This window comes from Pipistrellus kuhlii, unplaced genomic scaffold (assembly GCF_014108245.1).
Source record: "Pipistrellus kuhlii isolate mPipKuh1 unplaced genomic scaffold, mPipKuh1.p scaffold_m20_p_24, whole genome shotgun sequence".
Lineage (NCBI taxonomy): Eukaryota > Metazoa > Chordata > Mammalia > Chiroptera > Vespertilionidae > Pipistrellus > Pipistrellus kuhlii.
Window position 1 is genome coordinate 3104203 of NW_023425523.1, and position 25522 is coordinate 3129724.

At 46.6% G+C, this 25522-nt stretch overlaps 1 protein-coding gene and 2 long non-coding RNA genes across 7 annotated transcripts in view; 1 reads left to right on the forward strand and 2 right to left on the reverse strand.

Moving 5' to 3' along the window:
- Positions 1–2998, reverse strand: part of LRIG2 (leucine rich repeats and immunoglobulin like domains 2) — a 37293-nt gene extending 34295 nt beyond the window's left edge. For all 5 annotated transcript variants that reach the window (XM_036452636.2, XM_036452631.2, XM_036452635.2 and 2 more), the window contains exon 1: positions 2570–2998. In XM_036452636.2, the coding sequence (XP_036308529.1) occupies positions 2570–2784 (215 nt within the window). In that variant the 5' untranslated portion in view covers positions 2785–2998. The remainder of the gene's footprint in view (positions 1–2569) is intronic.
- A 2668-nt stretch (positions 2999–5666) lies between these two features.
- Positions 5667–25522, reverse strand: part of LOC123652973 — a 32607-nt gene continuing 12751 nt past the window's right edge. The window contains exon 3 of the long non-coding RNA XR_006742566.1: positions 5667–6034. This is a non-coding gene — a long non-coding RNA (uncharacterized LOC123652973). The remainder of the gene's footprint in view (positions 6035–25522) is intronic.
- Positions 19487–22830, forward strand: LOC123652972. Its single transcript, XR_006742565.1, has 3 exons — positions 19487–20020; positions 21031–21406; positions 21670–22830. It is a non-coding gene; the product is annotated as an uncharacterized LOC123652972 (long non-coding RNA).

The following is a 25522-nucleotide window of genomic DNA, read 5'->3' on the forward strand; positions in this document are numbered from 1 at the left end:
CTCAGAGAAACACTTACGTTTACTGGTTCATTACATATAAAAAAAAAAGATACGACGAAGCGCACAACGCGCAGGTGAAGAGGTACATAGGGTGAGACCTACAGGAGTAAAGGGGCTCCTGTCCCTGATGGAGGTGGGGTACGTAGATCTGCTCACCAACCCCAGAGATTTGGGGGTTTTTATGGCGACTTCGTCACCTAGGCATATTCAACCACTAACTCAATCTCCAACCGTTTCCCCTCCCAGGATGAAGGGGGAGGGGCTGAACGTCCCAAGCTTCTTAGGACAGATGGGTCTTTCTGGGGACCAGACCCCATCCTGAAGCTACCCAGGAGCCAACCAAGAGATGTCTCTTTAGATCAAAAAACACTCCTCTCACCCAGGAAATTCCAAAGGATTTAAGAGCCTTGAGTCAGGAAACAAGGTCAAAGACCAAAATATTGAAAAGAAAGAAGCTCCTAGTACTCTCATTCCTCAGGGAACTATAAGGGTTTCAGGAGCTCTGTGAAAGGAACCAGGGGCAGACATAGTCCAAAAGCCAGCATTAATGAATTGTGTCCACAATCTTCCTGATGATGGCCACAAATCTGAGCATTGGAGTTTGAAATGTATTTAATATATATTTATTATATTTATATTTAAGCATTTGCGTGTGTTTTAAGAATTCAAAATTACATAAAGAAACCCATAAGGCCGAAACCAGTTTGGCTCAGTGGGTAGAGCGTCGGCCTGCGGACTGAAAGGTCCCGGGTTTGATTCCGGTCAAGGGCATGTACCTTGGTTGCGGGCACATCCCCAGTGGGGGGGGTGTGCAGAAGGCAGATGATCGATGATTCTCTCATCGATGTTTCTAACTCTCTATCCCTCTCTCTTCCTCTCGGTAAAAAATCAATAAAAATTAAAAATTAAAAAAGAAACCCATATGCATCTGGTGATTTTATAGCTGAAGGCAACTTATGAAGACAGTTACCTTTCTCCGTTTAGAAAAGCACAAGCCCACTGTCTAATACGTTGAGTTGCTCTGCTATTGTAAGACTTCCATCCAATCACATTTCTACAACAGAATTGCTCGCCAAGACATTTTACTTCAACTGAAAAATGTCCATTTCATTCTAGAACATTTAAAAAATTTTAATGTCATTTGGCTTTAGGAAATTTATCTCAATTAAACAAAAATCATACCTAGGCATAAAATGTTTCCTACATAAAACTGTTTCTAATTATTGTTTACCTACCAATGGAGGACCTTAAAGAGAGGGGCATATTTATTTCAATTAAGCTAAATAAAGTTGTGTTGTTTTGAAACCTGCACCAAATTTATCCTGTCATCACCAGCTGTTCCAATAAATGTTTAGAAAAAGGTGCTGTGCTAGGTTTAAAAAGACTATGCTGAACATTGATATAATCTTTTAAATTTTATTTGCATCAAGAGAACCAAACTAGCTTCGGGTGTTACATCTTAAAACAACAGAAAGCATTGTATTATGTTGCAGATCTATGCTATTCCAGCATTTGGTTTTTTTAAATTATCTTCATTTTCTCAAGGAATGTGTGAGGCAGCTTTCTTTCCTGTCTGTCCTAACCTATTTGCAAATGAATACATAACCTCTTTGGCAGATAGATACCTTCGATGTGTGCTCTATTTCCTACTGACAATCCAAACAGACCCTCATTTTCATTGCACCTCAAGCTATTTTTTTTGTGTGTGTGCCTCTTTTTTGGAGACAGCTGTACTAGAAGTCCGCCCATTAATAAATGAATTACTCCGTTAGTGGCAGAGGAATAACTGTACGCTGGTGGTTAAGAAGGCCCATCATTTCGGCATTTAATACCTACTGTTGCCACCCGGCTGGCTCGGACCGGCGAGCTCCCAGGTGCCCCCGGCACCGGCCTGTCAAAACGAGCACTCAGCAGCGGAGTCTCCGGAAGCATCCGGCCAATCGCTGCACCGGCTTCTCACACATAAACAAAGGGGGCTGGCTTCTTGGATTCTCTGCCACAAGCAATGCACTCGAAAGCGATTAAAACAGGACATGCTCTTGGAAAGAATACTCCTTTTCCAAATTAGACCAAGAATGCCCCTTATAAAGGTATTTGTTTGTTCGGGGTGGCACCAGCTCTCCTATCACATTTAGTTTTTTAATCTTGCAACGTATCAAAGCTGCAGCCGCACGGAATGAGTCCAAATGCAAGCCGGGGACAAAAGGCTGTCCGTGTGTCTCCGTGTTTATAAAATCCGCACGCCCGGGGACCATTCCGGCTGAGGCACACACTGGATGGAGGAGGCAGCCCCCAGTGGGCGAGGGGCCCCCCACCCCCATCCACAGCCGAGGCCGGGGCCCAGGCCCACCGAGTCCTTAACACCCCGCCCAGCTCCACCCACCCGGCTTCCCGGCCTCCCGGGCATCTCAACTCAGGCCGTCCTGAGTCTCCGGAGCCCCCTCTGCAAAGTTCGCAGCATCCTCAGGGCGTTTCTCTGCACAACGTGGGCTCCGGACCGAGCCCTCCACCAGGCCTGTCCCCCCGGCCCCCCCTGGTCCGCCCCCACCCCGATCGGCACCCCACTCACAGGCTGGCGGCGGCGGGCAGCGGGCTCCACAGCGCCCTCCAGCCGGGCGCCGGCAGCTTCCGGCGGCTGCAGTCCAGCAGCGGGAGGCGGCAGGCGCAGGGCGCGGGGCAGGGGCCGGCCCGGGCGGCCGGCAGCAGGAGCAGGGCCTGGGCGAGGACCAGGAGCCGGCGCTGCAGCGGCCGCGCCTCCCGGGCGCCTCGGGGCGCCGGCGCCATTTTCCTCCCCGACCGGGACCGGGACCGGGCCGAGGGGAGCCGCCAGCTGGGAGGGACGGCTTCGCGGAGACGCCTGTCAGCGGCCCGACCGCGCCGAGCCCCGCGGTGGCCCGTGCCCTCCGGAAGGCGAGGGGCGGACACGGCCCGGCGGCGGGGGCGGCGACCCGGACACACGGCCGGAGCCCCGCGGACGACGCTCCTCCGCCCCGCCCCGCGACGCAACGTCCTCACGCACGGAGGAGCCGACCAATCGCTGCCCCGGGACGGGATCGCGTCGGGGGCGGGGCTCCGGGGAAGGGGCGGGGCCGGAGACAGGGAGGGCCTTCGGGAGGACCTCAGGTGTCTGGCATTTTGGGGCGCCCTTCTGCGGTTCCCCCGCCGGTGCTCCGCTGGGGGGCGCAGTTGCTCCTTGAGAGGGAGCGAGGAGTGCCCTGGAACTGGCCGTTGCAAGTCCCGACTTGGAGTTGGTCTGCTATGGCAGCGATTTTCAACCCCGTGTGCCGCTTTTTAAAACATGGAATACCTGTTTAGCCAGGGACACTGGCCTCTTTTCCCTTAGATTGCCAAATAACAACCACCAACGCAACCACAGCGCTCCAGTGTGAATGCCCAGTCTTGAACCTTAAATATATAGGTCATATAATAGTCGCATCTTATTGGTCACCCCGCATAAGATTGCGTCTGATTGGTTAATTCTTTGGTACCAGAAATCCTTATAGATAAGTATAGGCATTTGATTTTTTTTTTTTTTAAGGCACTTTGGAGCAAAATGGGTAGGTAATTACGATTATAATTATTTGTTGGTTATCAATCAAAATTATACCTATTTTTGTCAGATGGCCATATGTTTAGTGTGCCGCATAATTTTAGTAATTAGTTGATGTGTGCCATGAGCTGTAAAATGTTGAAAATTGCTATTCTAGCCTAGCCGATTTGGCTCAGTGGATAGGACTGCCGCCTGCGGACTAAAGGATCTCGGGTTCATTTCTGGTCAAGGGCATATGCCTGAGGTCCCCATTAGGGGGCGTGCAGGAGGTAGCTGATCAATATGCCCTCTCATCATTGATGTTTCTATCTCTTTCTCCCTCTCCCTTCCTCTCTGAAATCAATAAAAATATTTCCTTAGAAAAGAAAGAAAATTGCTATACTATATAGTTATAGAAAATAGTCGTTTATCTTCTCTGTGTTCTAAGAAAGGGGAATGGCAGAGGGACAACCTTCCAAATCACAGACAAAAAGGATTCTGGGGCCTCCACCTGGCCCCTAAGCCTCCAGAGCCAGCTGGGCCTCCTCTGTACCCTCCTACTTGTCTTCAGCTACTGTAGTCCTAACAGGAATCATGTGGTCACTATGGGAGATGGACCACGCACCATCCTGAAGGCAGAGGCCAGTTCATTCACTCTTCTGTGTACCTCCAGTTTCTATTCTAGCTTTGAGTTCAATAAATGATGGGACAGCACCTGCAAGGCATATCTCTAAGGAAAATACTCTCCCTTCCTCTGTTTTTGAGAATGTTGTCTTATATATACTCTCCCAGAAAAGCAAAAGAACATGTAAAGAGAGTGTTGAACAGTCAACAAAGTGGAGTCTGGATGTGAGGACATTTTTTATTTATCTTGAAGCAGAGAGTATGGAAAACCTGCTAGGAACAGTGATGACCAACCACCTTATGCTCACTCAGCTATGTATTATATCCAAGATTATGAACAAGACTTCAGCTTCTATACTTTTCAACGAGACTTTGCATCTGTCACTTCGTTTATTCCCTCAATATCTGTGAAATTGGCAAGACAGGTATTGTTGATGAGGAAACAAGCCCAGAGAGCTAACCAAGTCACGAGCAGGCTAGCTGGCATGGCTGGGTTTCCTGACTCTTCCAAATTAAAAACCTGCAGGTTAAAGAGATTGGCAATGCCTAGGTCACAGTATTGTCCTAGAAAGTAACTGAAATCAATCTTTCCATGGTAGGTTTGGAGTCACAATTATACTTTTAAAACTTTTTCTGTCTTTTTAATCTGGAGGGAAAAAACGCCAAAAGAATCTTCAGGTAAATGATCGAAACCAGTAAAAAAGGTTCAACAAGATTATTATTACAAGATCAACATACATCAATATTATTCTAGTAAGTCATCAATTATGATGTATATTTTTTCAAAGCTAACATATTTTTTCTAGAGCAAGAGAAAAAGTATATGGAGAACATTACAAAATGTTATTTAAAAGTATTTTAGCCTGACCGATGTGGCTCAGTGGTTCACATCTACCTATGAATCAAGAGGTCACGATTTGATTCCCGTTCAGAGCACGTGCCTCAGTTGCAGGCTCGAAACCCAGTGTGAGATGTGCAGGAGGCAGCCAATTGATGATTCTCTCATCATTGATTTTTCTATCTCTCTCTCCCTCTCCCTTCCTCTCTGAATCAATAAGAATGTATTTTAAAAATAAAAACATATTTTTTAGAAAATATTTTTTTTAAAAACCTAAGTAGATGAAGACTGAAAGAATTGTTATTATAAAGGTATCAACTAGCCAAAACCGGTTTGGCTCAGTGGATAGAGCGTTGGCCTGTGGACGGAAAGGTCCCTGGTTCGATTCCGGTCAAGGGCATGTACCTTGGTTGCAGGCACATCCCCAGTAGGGGGTGTGCAAGGGGCAGCTGATCGATGCTTCTCTCTCATCGATGTTTCTAACTCTCTATCCCTCTCTCTTCCTCTCTGTAAAAATTCAATAAAATATATTAAAAATAAATAAATAAATAAATAAAGGTATCAATTATTTCATGTTGATTTGTAGATATATACAATTCCAATAAAAATTCTCAATGGGCATGGCAGTGCAAGAACAAAATAGTAACCAAGATACTCTTTGGTTGTTGGGGGAAGGAGGGAGGGCATGAAATGTAGAAGAACTTGTTTTATCAAATATCAAGATAGGTTTTGAAAGCTATAGTACAATAATTAAAAAGTGTAGTGTCTCCAGAGCGTAACTTTAATGGACTTTTGGTGCATATCAGAGACTTCATGGGACATTTTATTTATGGCGTAGGTGTAACTACAGGGGAGAAAGGACAGGCTTTTCAATAAACAGGCTAAGATCATCAGATAATCATACGGAAAGAAATGGAACTGGATCCTTTCTCACATCACGATCAAAAATCAATTCAAGACCTAAAAATGAGAGGCAACACCATGCAGCTTTTAAAAGAGAATAGTGAAGACTATCTTTTTCACTTTGGAGTAGCAAAGAATATCTGAAAAGGGAAGAAAATCATTAGCCATAAAAGAAAAGGATAAATTTGAACACATTAAGATAAAATTTCACTCACAAAAGACACCACAAAAAGATATTTGCAACATACATAATCAGCGCGCGCGCACACACACACACACACACACACACACACACACACAAAGAAAGAAAAGAAAAGAAAGAAAGAAACCGCCTACAAATCAATGAGATAAAGGAAACAACCTACATTCACCTGGGACTGAGCCAGCATAGAGCTCGTAATTCTGGGTGGTGAACAGGAGTGCTGACAGTGCGGCAGGGAGGAGCCAGGTGTCAGCAGAATGAGTTTGATATGAACCCCCTTTTGCCTAAATATAGGCCTGAACAGGTATGTACAATGTAACTGATTGGGGGATAACTGGGCTGATTTCCCAACAAACCATGACTGCATGACACACCTCTCTCTCTCTCTCTCTCTCTCTCTCTCTCTCTCTCTCTCTCTCTCTCTCTCACACACACACACACACACACACACACACACACACACACCTGGCTTCCTCCTCAGCCTCAGCATAATCTCCTTTCGGGGTTGAAAGTGCTGACTCCATTGTGCACCCAACAAACCAGCCTGTCCCCGGGCTGCCTGAGCTTCTGAGCGAACTTGTCCGTCCCATTGTCCTTTATCCTTCTGAGATTGGGAGCCAGCCGCTGTCACTCTGGATGAGGCTTTGTGACGGTTTAATCAGCTCTTGGGAACCTCGGGGTTTGATTATTCTCAGCAATCAACGGGAGCAGTCGTGCGTTTCTGGGCCCTCCGAGCTCTCCCTGTTCACTGCCTGCCAGGCCCGGAACGTACCCACACACTCTCCGGCTGAGTGAAAGCTCAGGGAGCTGCGTGCGTGCCTGCACGTGCACGGGTGTGTGTGGGCAATGCCCAAGAGAGAGCTGAAGGCCGGGGCACAGAAGGCCAGAGGCCGTGGGGTTGCCATTATCTCCAGGACAGAACCTTCAGTGCCCGAAAGGGACCCTGGGGCTCTGCCAGGCAGCCAGGCTCTCGTTCTGTGTAATGAAGCTCTCCCTGATCATCCTGGTGATGTCTCCGGAGATCCCGCACAGAGGGCCCATCTGCTGCCAACCCTGGGTCCTTGTTCACTCCCCGTGGAAATGAGGGTGTCCCTGCGGCTCCCCCACCTCACTTCCCCAGCATAATGCTCACCCCCAAGGGGCCCTGCTCTTGGGACTAAACTGGATTATTAATTGGACTAATGAGAGGCCTCCTGGCAGGCAGGGAGAGAGAAGCCGGAGGAGAAGGAAGCGGCTGAGACAGGAACGTCCTGAGACACGGGAGCTCAAGACACCTTCAGACTGGAACCAGCAGCTTGTTTTCTGAGAGGCTGAGGCCCGGGCAGGCAGGGGTGTGGACGATGGTTTTATGAAACTTGTATTTCTTATAGGAAACATGCTAATATTTCATCAGCACATGGTAACAGCCTGATTCCTGCATGCCTGTGTCCCGGCATTTCACCGTGGCATGTACCTGTCTCAGGTAACATTCACAAGGGCCATGAGATGGGAATCCTGACGCTCATATTGCCCGTGAGAAAACAGAGGCCCCAAGAGGTGTGTCCAAAGTCACACCAGTAATAAATCACAGCCCGAACTCTTAGCCTCGGCCACTGCGGGGAGTGGTAGGAAATGAGGCTCCGAGCAAACATAAAGGTGGCACTGACTGAGCATGCTTCTCTGTCAGGCAGGGAGAGGTAAGCCTGTACAGGTAGCAGCACTCCCACCCTGTAATACAAGAAGGTTGGTTTTTCCTAGCTTTGTGGTCGGCAAACTCATCAGTCCACAAAGCCAAACATCAATAGCACAACGATGGAAATTTCTTTTGAGAGCCACAGTTTTTAAACTTAAACTTCTTCTAACGCCACTCCTTCAACATAGACTCACCCAGGCCGTGGTATTATGTGGAAGAGCCACCCTCAAGGGGCCAAAGAGCCACATGTGGCTTGAGAGCCACAATTTGCCGACAACGGCCCTAGCTTACAGGTAAGGATGTGTAGGCTCAGAGAGGTGAAATAACCCGCCTAAGGCCACATAGCGAGAAAGCGGCAGCCAGGATCTGCTGTCCATCTACCTGCGTCCTACCTATTACATTGCCTCCCCTGACCTCTCTTTGCCCCAGGTCCTGCAGGCGTCTTGCATAAAAGAAGGGAGCTCTGCCAGAACCGGTTTGACTCAGTGGATAGAGCGGACTGAAAGGTCCCAGGTTCAATTCCGGTCAAGGGCATGTACCTTGGTTGCGGGCACATCCCCAGTGTGTGTGTGTGGGGGGGGGGGGGAGGCGGGGGTTTGCAGGAGGCAGCTGATTGATGTTTCCCTCTCATCGATGTTTCTAACTCTCTATCCCTCTCTCTACCCTCTGTAAAAAAAAATCAATAAAATATATTAAAGAGAGAGAGAGAGAGAGAGAGAGAGAGAGAGAGAGAGAGAGAGAGAGAGAGAGAGAGAAGGGAGCTCCAGTTACACCTAAGGGATCGGGACCCAGTGAGACGTGGCCTGTGGACCGCAGCCCTCACTGAGTGTGGAGGCCCGAGGCTGGAAGCCGGTCATCCACGGTCATCCACGCCGATGCAAGGCTTTCCTCGGGGCCCCTCTGCCTGGGGAGGGGAGCGAGCCAAGCAGAGGCAGGAAGTTTCCCTCGGTGTCTTAAGATTTAAATTATTTTCCTGCCCGTGAGGCCGCTGACAGCTGCGTCCTTCCTGTTTGTCTTCCAGAAGCAGGTTCCAGCTGACCAGCCACGGGGAACCTGCTGCTTAAGCAGCTGGTAATGGACAGCAAAACAGCACGCGGAGGGCCTGCCAGGCCAGGGTCAGCGCCCTACGGGGACTGCGGGCCAGGGAGGGAGGACGCCGGAGCACAGCTGAGCTGAGCACATCCACAGGGCCTCTGCTCTGGGCTTCTTTTAGGTTTTTTTGAAAAATATAACAATAATAATAAATGCTTGTCTGTAAGTTCAGACTGTGCAGAAGAACATAAAGTAAAAAGGGGAACTTCTCCCAGGATGGCCAGTTAACTATCCGTTGTCTATCTTCTCATCCCCGGTATAAACATGAGTTTACACTTGTTAATTTTTTATTTATGTTGGTCTTTCATTGGATAACTAGTTCTCCAAAGTTGTGTTGTGCCCAAGTGTCATCAACCCCAAAGACTACCAGGGAGCCGAATCCAATGCAATTGCAGAAAGGCTGTATTTATTTCGGACTAGTCTGAGCCCAGTCTCACCTACACCAACAAGGGCATGGTGAGAAAGAGGAAGGACTTAACATATCAATGGGTTTTATAGGGAGGGTGGTGCCCCTACCTTGGCTGACCTGATTGGTTAGGTTAGGCCTAGGGTCCAGTTACCTGGAGCTGGACCTGCCCCACCCTGCCCTCTCACCCCACCTGCCCTCTTACCCCGCCCTGCCCTCTCAGTTGTAGACGAATCAACACTCTCACCAACAGTGTATAAAAGGACCCATTTCTCCCATCCCGGCCAATAGTGACCTGTTTTATAGTAAAAAAAAAAAAATTAATTAAAATTAAAAATTAAAATGCTAGTAGGTAAGTTGTAAAAATGGCTCTCCTGCTCTTTCCTTCTGTTCTTTCCCCTACTTTCTAGTTAAATTCGCAGCACCTGACCCATGCGCATTACCCAGAACTCCAGAAGTTCATCTAGAAACAAGGGGAGGGACATCTATGAATCATCAACTGGGACACACAGAGATTCAACGTTACCTGTAAAAGGCGATGAAGACACATCTCACACATTTACTAGAGTTCATATGGACGGCTCAGTAGCGGGCAAAAAAATGTATGGTCAAGACTCCTTGCTAGGTTTGGGATCTCATTCAAACCTCAGATAGTCACAGTTAGAAAAAGCAAGCACTGTCTCCCCATTGGAGAGATTTTAAAAAGCAAACTAAACAAATATGGTGTTTGTCTAAGGTCACAGTGCTAGTCAAAAGCGAAACTCTAAATCAACGTTCCGTCCCTTGTACTACCTCCATAACACATTTTATATGTGTTTAAATACAGGGGTGTGTGCATAGATATAAACGGTAAGTGTAATTTGTGAACATGTATTTGGATCACACCCATTTTCTACCTATAGATAAATACTAGAAGTAATCTCCTAGGGTAAAATACAGTGTATATAAAAGGTGGTAGATGGTACAAGAGGTGATTTAAAAGCAAAACCTCAGTGAATGCCACCTTGCAGGCCCCGACAGATCCCTTACAAAAGTCTCAGGAAACAGAAAGGATTGGGAAATGAACTATCCATTAATCTCTTCTATTTATGGTTCTGGGACAAACACTGTGTAAAATGAGTTAAATGCCAGGGATCCTATCTTAGGCACACACTAGACGTTGGACAATTAAGTTGTTGGGCCTCAGTTTTCTTACCTGTGAAAAAGATAATACTCTCTATGTCATAAGATTGCTGAGTGGATGAAATGAGATAATGCATGTAAAACACCTTGCAATGTGCCTGGAATATGTATGTCTCCATAAGTGTTAGTTATTGTTCATTCTAATTATGTTGTGGGGGATTAAAAAAAATATTAATATTTTCCCTCCCACCTTCTAAATTCTGGCTGGACTGATAATCAAATGAACAGATTATCAGGAGAAAACCTAAGCTTTAACCCAGGTGCATGGGGAATTCACATGGGAATGACAATTCCAGACAGTGAGATAACACTGGGTACATAAAACAGCTTTGGACAAAGGAGAGGCGGGGAGGGGACGGGGTGTTGGATTTCAGAAGTGAGGATGTGGGATTTGCAGGGAGCTGAGGAACAGCACGCAGAGCAGGAAAACCCCTGCGGGGTGACTCAGACACAATGGGACCCAAGGGGAGGCTTCTGAAGCCCTCTATTTACCCAACTCAATTCAAATGAAGCTGAGTTGGCATCCTAAGATCGCCTTCCTGAAGCAGTTTCTCTTTCCAAACCTCCTGGCAGGAAAGGGGAGAGGGTCAAAGGTTCTTTCTGAGTCTCATTTCTTAATCAACAGCTCAAATTAATGTCCCCCAAAGCAGCTTTAGGCGGCAGGACTTTGGTCCCTTCAATACGTTGGCCCAATCCTTCCGATCCGTTTACATTCAGCAAAGTTCAGCGACATAAACTCATAACTATGACTGAAGAAGTGGCAATAATGAGGGATTCCCAGTCAGGGCACATGCCAAGGGTTGTGGGCTGGATCCCCAGTGGAGGGGGAGCAGGAGGAAGCCAATCAATGATTTTCTCTCATCATTGTTGTTTCTATCTCTCTCTCCCTCCCCCTTCCTCTTTGAAATCAATAAAAAGAACCAGTGAATAAGGTTATATGGAAATCATCGGGTTAACTAAGCAAGTCCTCTGCATCTCTGATACCTACCTGGTGGACCTGTGGCTCCTTTCCCAGCAGTCCTGTTTTAAAATTAGATATCTATTTAGTCTTCAGGAAGAGGACTCCTTTACCTCACTCCAGAGATCAAGCAAGAGGCCCCTGAAGGCGAAGGTAATCGCTGCATTTTATCCCCAGCGCTATGATGCATGCTACTGAAGAGGCTGCTGGTAATACAGGGACAACGGGGCTGTCTCTCCTGCTGAGTGTGAATGAGAAAGCAGGTGGCCCTGCGGGGGTTTTTAGCCAGCTTAGGACCCCACAGGGAGGCAGCGGTACCACAAACATAGCTGAGAAGGAAGATCAAGCCTCATTGAAAGCTCCTACCTCATAGCTGCACTGGATGGCATCCCAATAAAGTATTGTCCTCTCTAGGCAGCGATCACAATGGACAAAGAAGCATGCCTGGGGTTTCTGTGAACAGGACCGTAGCAGTATTTTGCTGGAGCCCCTGCCTGCCCCTTCTGGACCCACAGCCCAAGGCTGACTCCCCTGAGCAGAAGCAGATACATAACCAGAGTGGCTGCTCCTCTTCCTCCAACATCATCGCTGGTCTGAGCGCAGCAGGGTCTCTCGGATCATGGCAAAGCCTCAGGTTCTCCTTGTTACGTTGTAGAGGAGGGGTGAGCCCAGTATCCACACGGCAGCTCTGACCCTGCTCCTCTCTGACACACGCCCTGCGGCTCCTCAATGCCCGTGAAGGCCTCTCACAAGCTGCCCCCATTCTCATCTCAAGTCCTTGCTACTTTCCCTACTGCACCACTCCACTCTCTCTCAGCATCACTGGCTTTCCCCCCACTCTGGTATGCCTTCATGTCTGATTCCTCAGTGCCTTGCCTGCCACACTCTTTCCCCTTCTCTACATGGCAAACCCTCCCTATCCTTCAGGGCCCAGCTCAAAGGCCACTTTCCCCGTTTTCCCGAGGCAGGGTGGGGGTGGCTGCCTTAGTCCTTTTGTGGCACTTCGGACACACTCACCAGGCTCGTCAATGTTAGGGACCATGTGTTTCTGTGCCAGTCTCCCCCGCCAGACCATGGGGCCTCAAGAGCGGGGACTCTCCCTTTTTCATTTCAGTATAAAGCGATGGTGAGGGCTCAGCTGGCGTGGCTCAGTGGTTCAGCATCATCCTATGAACCAGGAGGCCACATTTCCAGTCCCAGTCAGAGTGCAAGCCCGGGTTGCAGGCATGATCCCTAGAGTGGGGTGTGCAGGAGGCAGCCGATCAATGGCTCTCTGTCATCATTGACGTTTCGCTCTCTCCCTCTCCCTTCCTCTCTGAAATCAATAAAAATATATTTAGCCCAGCTGGTTTGGCTCGGTTGCTAGAGCGGACCAAAGGGCCCTGGGTTCGATTCCAGTCAAGGGCACATACCCAGATTCCAGGCTCTATTCCCTGTGTGGGGTGTGCAGAAGGCAGCCGATCACTGATTCTCTCTCATCATTGGTGTTTCTATCTCTCTCTCCCTCCCTCTTCCACTCTGAAATCAATAAAAATATTTTTGAAAATAATAAAAATACCCATATCATAGATGACTGTTAGAAGTGAAGAAGATACTGCATCTGAAGTCCCCTGCTATGACGATGACCATTACAATGACAACAAAGACCTTGCATGTTCTAAGTGCTCATTACTCATTGTTAAACTTGAACAATGACCAGGTTTCTTAACCCCCAAACCTCTGATTCAATCCCAGAGAGACAGGAGGCTATTCTCTCACTACAGCCGAGTCCCAAAGACCTGGCTCCAAGGGAAGAGGACGGAGAGGAGACCTTTGAAAGAGCTTCCAGCTCAGCCTTTGCAGTCTCAGTAACTAGGTCATCTCTGAACAGACCTTATAGCAGCTTTCTGTTCTACATGCAACCATTTTGAAGTTTTTCCAAATCCATTCATTTCTGGCTCCAAACCGCTTTCCACATTTTCCTTTTTAAATTTCAACTACATTGAGATGTAATTGACATAGCATTAACTGCCTAGATATGTAAAGTTTACAACTGGGTGGGTTTTGGCACCTGCATATACACCTGTGAAACCATAACCATGATCAAGATAATGTACCGCTCGGCCGGTGTGGCTCCATGGTTGAGCAATGGTCCATGAACCAGGAGGTCAGGACTGGATCCCCAGGGGGACGCGTGCAGGAGGCAGCCTATCAATGTTTCTCTCATCAATGTTTCATCTCTCTTCCTCTCACTAAAACCAATTTTAAAAATGTTTTTTTTTTTAAAGATAATGTGCCTTTGGTTACTCCCCAAAGTGTCCTTCTGCTCCTTTGTAATCCATTCCCAAAATAAAAATAAATAAAAATAAGTAAAAAATGAAAAGTTTTTAAAATAAAATTATTTACATCAACCCTATCCACAGGCAACCGCTGATCTGTCTTCTGTCACTATAGATTAGTTTACATAGTCTAGAGCTTTATGTAAATTAAATAGCACAAAATGTACTTTTTTTTTCTTTTTTTTTTCATCTGGCTTCTCTTAGTGATATAATTATTTTGCGGTTCATCATGCTATTGTGTGCATCAATATTTCATTCATTTTTATTGCTGAGTAATATTCCATGGTTTGGGATATACCTCAATATGTTTATTTATTATTGATGGACATTTGAGCCATTTCCAGTTTTTGTCTATTACAAATGAAACTGCTCTGAATGTCTGAGTACAGAACTACGTAGGGGAGGTGGGGGAGGTGAAGGAGGTAGGCACAGCGGGCATAAAGGTGATGGAAGAAGACTTGACTCAGGGTGGTGAACACACAACGCCGTGTACAGATGATGTGCTGTGGAATTATGCGCCTAAACCTTTATAATTTGGTTGACCAAGGTAACCCCAATAAATTCAACAAAAGGGATAATAAATAAATAAATTTTCAAAAAGACAAGGTAGACATATAGGCCAATCTTATTTGAATAACCATTAAAACAAAAACAGCAACAACTGTGAGCGACTGAAGAGGGAAGGTGGGTAGAGTGATAGTGGCAACACGTGAGCTAACATTTGCATAACATCTGAAAACATCAAATTTTCTAAATATTTACAAAAAGAATCATAGAATTCACCAACTCAAGTTTCCATCTAGTACAGACCCAACTCACATGTCATCACTCCTGGGAGGAACCCAGGGTGAGTCACCAGCTCTCGTAAATACGCTTTGTAAGACGCTCTGTCGAGAAACTCGGGGACTGTGTGGCCACGGCCACATCCCAGCATGCAGAGCCGGGACGCAGGCACACACACTTTTCCCCTAAGCAGCCCATTCCATTTTGGGACAGTTCTGCTCCGTATCAAGTCTTTGCTGATAATGATCAACATTTTTGTCCTAATTATACCCCCAGCGCCATATTTTCCACATGACACTAAAAATACTTTAAAATGCATATCCTGAGTCTTAACCATTTGTATTAAGGCACAGTTTAATTTAGGATTAAGGGGGAAGAGGGTTTGCCACCCCAAAAGATGCCTCTTTGGGATCCGATTCTTTTAAACTGGCTATTTTTAAGAACCAAAAAACTCAGAAAAACCTTTCACCTCTCCCCTAGATGCCTAAAAGAATTTAGATAGAGGACCTGCTCCAGGACCATACAGAGCCACAGTGACCTGGTCATCCTTCTAAGCATATGGGTGGAAACATCTGCCAGATCTGTGCATAAATCTTAATTACAGTTGTATGATTTAGGACAAAAGCTTAATCTTATGCCCCAGTTTCTTTGCTTGTGAAATGATAGGAATAGCTAGCGCACAAGATTATTGGAAGACTTATATGAGAGCCAGACCAGTATGGCTAAGTGATTGAGTGTCAATCCATGAACCAAGAGGTCACTGGTTCGATTCCCGGTCAGGGCCCATGTCGAGCTTTTGGGATCGATCCCCAGTAGGGGAAGTACAGGAGGCAGCCGATAGATGATGTTTCTATCTATCCCCTCTCCCCTCCTCTCTCTAAAAATAAATAAAAAACATTTTTTAAAAAAGAATTATATGAGAAAATGTATTCTAAAACCCCCTGCACAGCATTATCATCATTGAATATCCCACAGTTTTTAAAGATCTTCCTAAAGAATGGTACAACAAACCGTACACAGAGCCCCAGAGTGGCCACCCAGGGGAAAGTTCTTTCCTTTTTTTTGTTTTTGTTTGCTTGTTTTTAGCAGGTACACTGGAAATAATGAAGTCCCACCACAGGGATTGTCATAGGGTTTTCTTTTGAACCAGCATCCAAAAGCTCCTACCTGTTCAATTTGTTTCTAGATTTAATTCCAGGATACAATAATATTCTTTTTTTAAAAATTGATTAATAAGCAGGCAAAGATTTATTGAAATATCTGGCCAGAGCAGCCACGAGAGCACCACACGCAGGTGGTCTCCACGCGATTGCTACAATAATATTCTTATTGGTTTGGAGTAATTATCCCAAAATAACAACACTCTAAAAATTTTTAACCCTATTGTGTAATTCATTAAATTTGTCATCTACAAATTTAATTAAATGCTTTCTTAAGTCCTTGATAAAAACACCAAGCTGTTCAACCCATATAGCCCAGCAAACAATATTAGAACCTTGTCACATCTTTCATCATTTCCTTAATGACATGAACTTACTCTGTAAATGTCTTTCTAAAATCAAGACAGAGTGCAACTATGGCATCGCTCTAATTCACTCCTAGTAACTTTATCATAAAATATAGATAACTTGACATGAAATAGTTTTAGAAGACTCATACTCATTTTAAGTGTCAATACCTTTCTTTTTGAAGTGTCCACAAAACATCTATTTAAATCGCTGGGATATCCCCCAAAAACTTCTCTCCCCGCCCCCTGTGATCAATATCCTACTTCCTGGTAAGCAGTTCTAGTATCTGTCATTTCCCCATTTGTGACATTTGTTTTCGTCTGATACCCTTATATTTTTACCACAACTTCTCAAGAAATTTTTAAATATATCTTCATTGATTTCAGAGAGGAAGGGAGAGAAAAATAGAAACATCAATAATGAGAGAGAATCATTGATCAGCTGCCTGCTACCCCTTCTTCCCCTTTTACTGGGGATAGAGCCTGCAATCCGGGCATGTGCCCTGACTGGGAATCGAACCGTGACCTCCTGGTTCATAGGTCAATGCTCAAATACTGAGTCACACTGGCTGAGTTAAAGTACTTTGATTTTAATAGAAACAGATAACCAGCATACATCTGGGAGCTTACAGATAAAAGTAACCAAATGTGGTTATCTGAAGATACAAATATTTGGCCTCATGTAGACCCAAAACCAACCAAACCACCCGATTTTTATCCAAAGGAATCTCCTTGGTTGGGGGCTTGGCATCACATGGATTGACTTACTCTGTGCATGAGAGTGTTTAGGAAGAGCCAGAGGATTTCAGTACACTCCCATCTTCACCCCACTCCTCATCTCCCCATCTCCCCCCCTCTCCTCCTCCTTCCTCCCTCCATGCTACTCTAGCTCCTTTGGGGCAGGTTCAGCAATTTTCCAGATAACCCTAATGGCATCTCCCCAGGAGTCCTGTGCTCTGCAAGAATCCAAAGGTGCAGGGGTGTGGCCCGCTCGTGGCCAGCGCCAATCAGAGCTGGGAAGGGGCAGAAGCCAGAGCTATAAGGAAACGGGTCACTGCCCCAGGCTGGCAGCAGCAACTGCTGTGCTTGAGCTTTTCTTCTCAAATCTTTGCTCTCTTCCTGACCCACACGAACCATCACTCCCAAGAGCAATAAAGTGGGCAATAAAGAAGGGCTGACTCACATGGTGGGGTAAGAATTCCCTGGCAAGAGAAGAGGAAAGACCCGGTGCTTTCATGGGACAAAAGAAACAGACTTTGAAAATGAGATTTTTTTTAAAAGTCTGACATTTGACCAATTGCCCCTGGATGCCTCACACCAAAAATCCTGCCCCTCTTTTTTAACCCTTCTTCCTATTTTAAACCCCCTTCTTTTCAAGGTGAGGTAAGAGTAAGAAGGGGGAAACCATGGCTGCAGAACCAAATCAAATGGGAGCTTGGACTCATGGGAGCTGGTGGAGGTGTTGGCTGAACCCACTTTGGGGTTTGGCTGGGTTCTGGAAACACCCATTGAACTGGCCACTTCTTCCTTCCCTGCAAACCAGATCCTAAGAAGAGTCTTCTACTGCCTGGAGTGATGACACTGTGACCTCTTGGCCTTAGTCACGTCTTCTCTCCCACCCCAGCCCCAGGGACTCCTCCTTTTCCTGGACAGTTCCCGCATCCCTAGTGTTATTTATCTGTCAGCAGCAGGGGGCGATCTGGCGCAGGAGAATGACCAGGTCAGCTGCCCGCCCTGCGGCTGGGTTGCTAATGACTTGCAGCTCCATCAACATAAAGCTAACTCTTCACAAAGGAGCATTGTCACTAAGCGTGTTCCTTTTCATTCTTGAAAGCTCCACTGCCTTAGCTCGCCCTCCCCCTGCCCTCCAGCTTTCGTGCTTGCTTTCTACCCTCTCCCAGCCTCTTAGAAGCAGCAGGAAATGAACACGGTCCACATGGAGAAAAACAAACCCCATGGCCTTGCTGAGGGAAACTGCAGGGGAAGGACCAAGTGGCATCAGCAGCCGCAGGAGCTGAAGGCAGCTGTGTGTGTGTGGTGTGTGTGTGTGTGTGCGTGTGTGTGTGTGTGAGAGAGAGAGAGAGAGAGAGAGAGAGAGAGAGAGAGAGAGAGAGAGGGAGAGAAGTATGTGTATCCAGGATAGCAGTGTTCTCCAAACTTTCCTATAGAAAATAACCACTTGGACACTTATTAAAATACAGCTTCCTGGGCCTCACCCAGGAATTCTGATTTGCATTCTTAGCACACCCAAAGTATCCTCACATGGTCAACGGTGGACCTCATTTTCAGAAGCACGGCTATCCATCAAATGCACTGAACAGACTGTGGGTATCTAGGCCATCAGAGGGCGGGGAAGGCATCTTGAAGGAGGGAATTGCATTAAGATCTGAAAGGGGGAAATTTGAGTTCACCAGGAGACAAAGGGGAAAGGCCAAGAGAAGGGGCCACGTGAGTCTTGGGGTCTGAAGACATTTGGGGTCATGCTGAAATACGATGGAAAACGTTAGATGTCAACTTTAAAACGTGTGAGTGAGTCCATGCTTTTTAACACCCTTTTAGAAAGATGCAGGAGGAAACAGTTCTGGCTGACGTCATTCTGTCAGCAGCAGAGGTGGAAACCTATAGGGGCTGTGGTGGCTCAGAACCAGACTCTTCCAGGAAAGGCAGGATCAGCCTTCGGCTTCCTCTTCTCCCACTTCCAGCCTGCTCCCAGCCAATTACTCAGGTTGGAGTCACAGCCTCAAGGGGTGGCTGACTCACTCCTGCACACAGATGCCTGGGTACCGGTGGTGATTGGAGTTAGTGGGTAATGTGAGGCCCTTGTGACTCTATTGACCAGTGATTCTCAAACTTTAAAGCTCATGATCCCTTTAATTCTAAATAAATATAAACTCTTGCCCAGTCAGCGTAGTTCAGTGGTTGAGTGTCAACCTATGAACCAGGAGGTCACCATTCAATTCCTGGTCAGGTCACATGCCCAGGTTGCAGGCTTGATCCGTAGTAGGGGTGTGTAGGAGGCAGCTGATTGATGATTCTCTCTCATCATTGATGTGTCCATCCCTGTCTCCCTCTCCCTTCCTCTTGGAAATCAATAAAAATATAAAAAAGAAAGGAAGGAAAGAAGGAAGGAAGGAGATATTAATAAACTCCTTTTTTAATATATTTTTTATTGATTTTATACAGAGAGGAAGGGAGGGAGATAGAGAGTTAGAAACATGATGAGAGAGAGTCATCGATCAGCTGCCTCTTGCACACCCCCTACTGGGGATATGCCCGCAACCAAGGTACATGCCCTTGACTGGAATCGAACCCAGGTCCCTTCAGTCCCCAAGCCGACGCTCTATCCATTGAGCCAAACCGGTCCTGGCTAAACTCTTACACCTTCCTTGAACATGAGTTGAAACAATGTTTGGGATTAAAATATATTTTTTCAATTTATACTGATTTCCCTCTGTGGGAAGATTTGGGATTGAAGAACTGATTCAAATTCTGAGTCTGTCACTTGTCATCAGTTATTGACCAAACTACTGAACTTCTCTGTGCATCAGCTTTCTCATCTATGAAATAATAGTTGCTACCTCCTAGGATTGCTAACGCGATGCAGTGAGATAATGCATTTGAACTGCAAGATGCCAGACCTAAAATCTGCTTAGTCAATGCTCTTAACTTTTTTTTTAAAGGACCATAACCCAAAGCTGGTGTTTGACTATGTCACAGGCACCTCTCTTCCTCCCCCGTCTGCCTACTGATTATTTTCCCTTTTTCACCCTCAGAATGTTTTGGATGATGTTGCAAGTGCCTGGAACAAAAGCAGAAGGGAAGTGTAGGCGGGCCTGGAGGGCATGAGCCAGTCTCTTCACTCTGAGTCATCGTTCAGAAGGCACTGGGGCTGCCGGGCACCGAGGAGGGAGGTGAAGTAAAGGCCCTGTTTTCAGGAAGTTCAGCCTCTGATTGGGGAGCCAGGAATCATGCTTGGGAAAGAAAGCAGGATTCAAATCAGACTGGGGTGAGTATAACTACTGAGGGTGGACATCCTGGGAGGAAGCTCTCCCTTGAACAGATTTGACACAGAGATACCCTGTGGGTGATTTTAATCAACGAAGACTTTGTGCTGCTCTGCCTTTATTAGCAGATATTAGTTAGGGAGCTAGATATTAATAAAGGGAGGGAGCAGAGGAAATAAGACATTAAGCATCATCCACTGGGGGACATAGGCTTGCTCCCCTAGGAAGTGAGAGCTTCACAGGCTCCCCAAGAACCACTTGTGCTTCCCGCAGGTCCCTGGGGGGAGGGGAGGGGAGGGGCGGGAAGAACCATGAAGGGGGAGGTGAGCACGTGCACAGTGGGAGCCACAGCGGCCACCGGAGGCCCGTCAGTCCAGCCTGGGGGAAAGAACAGGCTGGTTAGGAGGTGGGCCCCTCCAAAGCCCATGAGAGCTTGGGAAGTTGATTTGTCATTTTGAAAAACCTCTGGTCCTTCCCAAGCCCAAGATAATATAATCCCAGCTAACAAAATGCCCCCCTCCCTTCGCCGCCTCACCCCCCCCCCCCCCCAACACTGGCTCATCCTGTTTGTTTGCGTGTTCTCCCTGAAGTGGCCCTGTGGCTCTGGCAGTCCCTGGAGCCCCGGGCAGACTGCTCAGGCTCCAAGTGCAGGCCTGGACACGGCGCCAGCCCGAGGGCAGCTGCGCAGGGAGCACAGACCGCGCTGGCCGATGAGGGAAAGGTTGAACTGAACCAGCCTTGACATGGCACACAGCTCTGCACGCTGGTCCTATTTCTGGGCCTGACGAAGGCAAGGCTGGACTTCTTCCATGCAGGCTGGACGGAGATGGGACATGGCATGGCAGGGGCACTCCTTTGATTTTGCATCTGGTACCACAAATACATCTTAGCACCGACCTCACTCTCCCCTGTGGGTCCCCGAAAATGCTTTTCTCACAACCCCGCCAGGGCCCCACTTCCACAGGCAGCACCATCCCCCTCCCCCAAGCACCTGTTCCTTTTATCTCTCCAGGGTTGCGCCCTCCGCCACTGCAACTGCCACAGCTACGCACACCCAGGTGCCTGCTCCTGGCCGCACTGTGATGCCCGTGGAACTGAGCACAGACCTCACACAGCCTCTCCATCGAGAACCCATTGCCACCCCTTCCTCTCGGACCTGCTGCCCTGCACTCATCTGGAGCTGGGGTTCCTCCACACCTTCCTTTCTTCTTTTTTCTTCTTTCTTCTCTATCTCAATGCAGCTCCTTCCTCTGATCTTCCCCCAGTCCTCTACCTCCTTCCACATTCTTTCAGCTGCAACCTGGGCGCTCATCATTTGCTGCCTGGTGGTTAAGGTTCTCTGTAAATTTTTGTTAACCAATAGTTACCAGATTGTTAACTCCTTAAAGGTAGATGTCTTTTTTTTTTTTTTAATATATATTTTATTGATTTTTTACAGAGAGGAAGGGAAAGAGATAGAGAGCCAGAAACATCGATGAGAGAGAAACATCGACCAGCTGCCTCCTGCACACCCCCCACCGAGGATGTGCCCGCAACCAATGTACATGCCCTTGACCGGAATCGAACCTGGGACCTCTCAGTCTGCAGACCGACGCTCTACCACTGAGCCAAACCGGTTTCGGCTTTTTTTTTTTTTTTTTTAATATAAAAGGTAGATGTCTTACTCTGTTGTCTACCAGCACTTAAAATATACTCCAAAAAGGAAATGAAATAAATAAAATGAAATAAATAATAAAGTAAAGTAAAATAAAATATACTCCATGCCCTGGCCAATTTTTCCCAATGGTTGACCCTTGGACCAAAGGGTCTCGGGTTCAATTCCCAGTCCAGGGCACGAACCTCAGCTGCAGGTTAAGTCCTCGGCCCCGGATCAAGGTTCATACAGGAGGCAACCAATTGATGTGTCTCTCTCACGTGGACGTATTTCTTCCTCCCTCTCTCTAAAAGTCCATGGAAAAAATACCCTCAGGTGAGGATTTAAAAAACAAAACAAAACTATCCTCCCAAAGTGACAGTTGAATTGCACCATAGATGAGTAACACTTCTTCCCCTTCAAGGCCTTATCCATACTCCTCCTTCCAACGCCTCTCCCAGAGAAGCAGGATTGCCTCTTCATTTACTGAGCAGGAAACTGAGGCCCGGAAAATAAAAGTAATTGGTCCAGAGGGGTGAGGAGTGTGAGTGCAGCTGAGGCCAATGTAGACACAAGCAGACCGTTAAATCCCTTTAATTCTCTCCTAAGAGATAATATCTTTAAATAAATGTGGATTTCAATTTATATTCTTAAACAAATAAGCAAACAAAATCACAAACGTGGCTGGAACTTTGGTTCTCCACCAAGAATTTTTTTTCTTTTTCTTTTTCCACCAAAGATTTCCTCCAAAAGAGGAAAGCGAAATTTAGCCTCGGAGAAAATGACTGCCACGTAAAAGTCATAGGGACCTTTAAAATTCAGCGTTTTTTATTCTCTGGAGGTACCCTGGCCAGTCTGTCTCTGCTGTTTCTCGTCATACTAATTGCTCTGCCTGAAAGGCAAGTAGGGGTAAATATAGCAGCAGTTTCTCTGATGTTACATTCTCAGACCAGGTCTGAACATGTCCTTGACACTGTCCCTTCAGAAGGAAAGAGGCGAGAAAGTATGTCCTTGCTACTGTGTATAAGAGAAACTTCTGTTCCCAGCCATTGCCTGGGCACAGGGGGGATTGGTGAGTAATAAAGAATTAAAAATAAAGAAGTGAAAGATGCTAGTGATTTGTCAGGTTTCCTGTGTCTGGCTGTCCCTGGCAGGCAGGCCAGAGCCAGACCCAGGCAGTCAGCGGTGTTTACTGAGGTGAGGTGGCCTGCTGCCCTGCACTGGAATCCACACGTGGTTCAACCACACGTGGTTCAACTTCCAGGTCTGCCTGTTGCATTTTAAAAAGTGTCCTGCCTACAGTGCTTTGTAGTTACTGAATCCGACTTTCTCCCCACTCTTTCTAGTCATTCATATATTATATTATATTATATTATATTATGTTATGTTATGTTATGTTATGTTATGTTATGTTATATTATATTATATATATATATATATGTGTGTGTGTGTGTGTGTGTGTGTGTGTGTGTATACTAGAGGCCCGGTGCAGGAAGGGGGGTGTCCCTCAGCCCAGCCTGCACCCTCTCAAATCTGGGACCCCTCAAGGAATGTCCAACTGCCCGTTTAGTCCCTCTCACAATCCAGGACTGCTGGCTCCCAACTGCTTGCCTGCCTGCCTTCCTAATTGCCACTAACCGCTTCTGCCTGCCAGCCTGATCACCCCGTATCCACTCCCCTGCCAGCCTGATTGCCTCTAACTGCCCTCCCTTTCAGGCCTGGTCACCCCTAACTGTCCTCCCCTGTAGGCATGGGTCCTCCCCCAACTTCCCTCCTTTGCCAGCCTGGTCATCCTAACTGCCTTCCCCTGCAGGCTTTAATGTCCCCAACTGCCCTCCCTTTCAGGCCTGGTCGCTCACAACTGCCCTCCCCTGCTGGCCTATCCCTCCCAACTGCCCTCCCCTGCTGGCCATCTTGTGATGGCCATCTTGTGTCCACATGGGGGCAGCCATTTTTTACCACATGGGAGCAGCCATCTTGTGTGTTGGAGTGATGGTCAATTTGCATATTACTCTTTTATTAGATAGGAGGAAATATATATATACATATACATACATATATACATACATATATATATATATATATACATACATATATATACATACATATATATATATATATATATATATATATATATATATATATATATATTTTAGAGGCCTGGTGCACAAAATTCATACACTTGGGATGGGAGGTCCCTCAGCCCAGCCTGTACCCCCTCTCAGTCTGGGGCCCCTTGGGGGATGTCCGCTTGCCAACTTGGGCCAGATTCCCAGGGCCTGAGTCAGCAGTCAGACATGCCTCTCACAGCCTGGGGCTCTCGCAGTCCCAGACCCCTCACTCCTTATCGCCCGCCTGCAGAGGAGGTGGGAGAGGCTCCCACGACTGCTGCTACACTTGCCAGCCATGAGCCCAGCTTCTGGCTGAGCGGCACTCCTCCTGTGGAAGCGCACTGACCACCAGGGGGCAGCTCCTGCATTGAGCGTCTGCCCCTTGGTGGTCAGTGCATGTCATAGTGATAGGTCATTCTGCCGTTTGGTCAATTTGCATATTAGGGTTTTATTATATAGGATATTTTTTGTTGAATTCAGAGAGGAAGAGAATCAGTGTCCTGCCTACAATAAAAATATTAATATATTGAATATATGTATATATATAAATTTATATACACACTTCTTTGCCTATTGATTACTTTTTCTTTCTTTTTTTATATATATTTCACTGATTTTTTACAGAGAGGAAGAGGAAGGGAGAGAGAGTTAGAAACATCGATGAGAGAGAAACACCGATCTGCTGCCTCCTGCACATCCCCAGTACATACCCTTGACTGGAATCGAACTTGGGACCCTTCAGTCCGCAGGCCGATGCTCTGTCCACTGAGCCAAACCAGTTTTGGGTACTTTATTTTCTTGTGATAGTACTCCTGGCTATGTGCCTACCTGTTTAAAGACAACTAGCCAAATTAACAGAGCAATTTTGTGCTATGAGTTAATGTTAACACTAATGTACATAAAATCTCTCACATATGCTCATTGCTCTATCAAAACTAGGACCCTTAATCTCCTCCCCCTTGTCCACAGAAGAGGACAGGGCTGACCCAGAAGAGTCTGTTTGTAAGCATCTAGCCTAATAGGTAGAGCGAAGAAGTGTTAGATATTATTTTACCAATTCTCATCTTAAGACAGGAAAACTGGGGCCCAGGGAGAGTAGATTGTTTAATAAAGCTTACAAATCCATTGAGTGGCTGAAGTAAGTATCCTAATGAATTCTAAACTCCCATTTAGACCTGACTCATTTTTCTAACCCCTCCTGATTCATCTCTACACTAATTAAAATGACTAGTCTTTAGGTTAACTGTCTTCCCTTTTTCCATCTCTTAGTGTGTTTGCTTCAGAATTTTAATTTTACACCTCGATGTGCCTGTAGAAGTAAAATTTCAGAGGAGATAGACATGCAACGAAATCCTATATAAAAGTGTAATAGGCAGCCGAAACCGGTTTGGCTCAGTGGTAGAGTGTCGGTCTGCGGACTGAAAGGTCCCGGGTTCGATTCCGGTCAGGGGCATGTTCATTGGTTGCGGGCACATCCCCGGTAGGGGGTGTTCAGGAGGCAGCTGGTCAATGTTTCTTTCTCATTGACATTTCTAGCTCTCTATCTCTCTCCCTTCCTCTCTGTAAAATATCAATTACATATATATATATATATATATATATATATATATATATATATATATTAAAGTGTAATATGCAAATCGACTGAACGATGGAATGACTGAGCAACGAGCAGGCGGCACCAGGCCAGCCAAGGTGCATGCCAATGGGCAGAGGGAAAGGATGGTGATCAGGAAGGGGGGGGCGGCAGCAACCAGCAG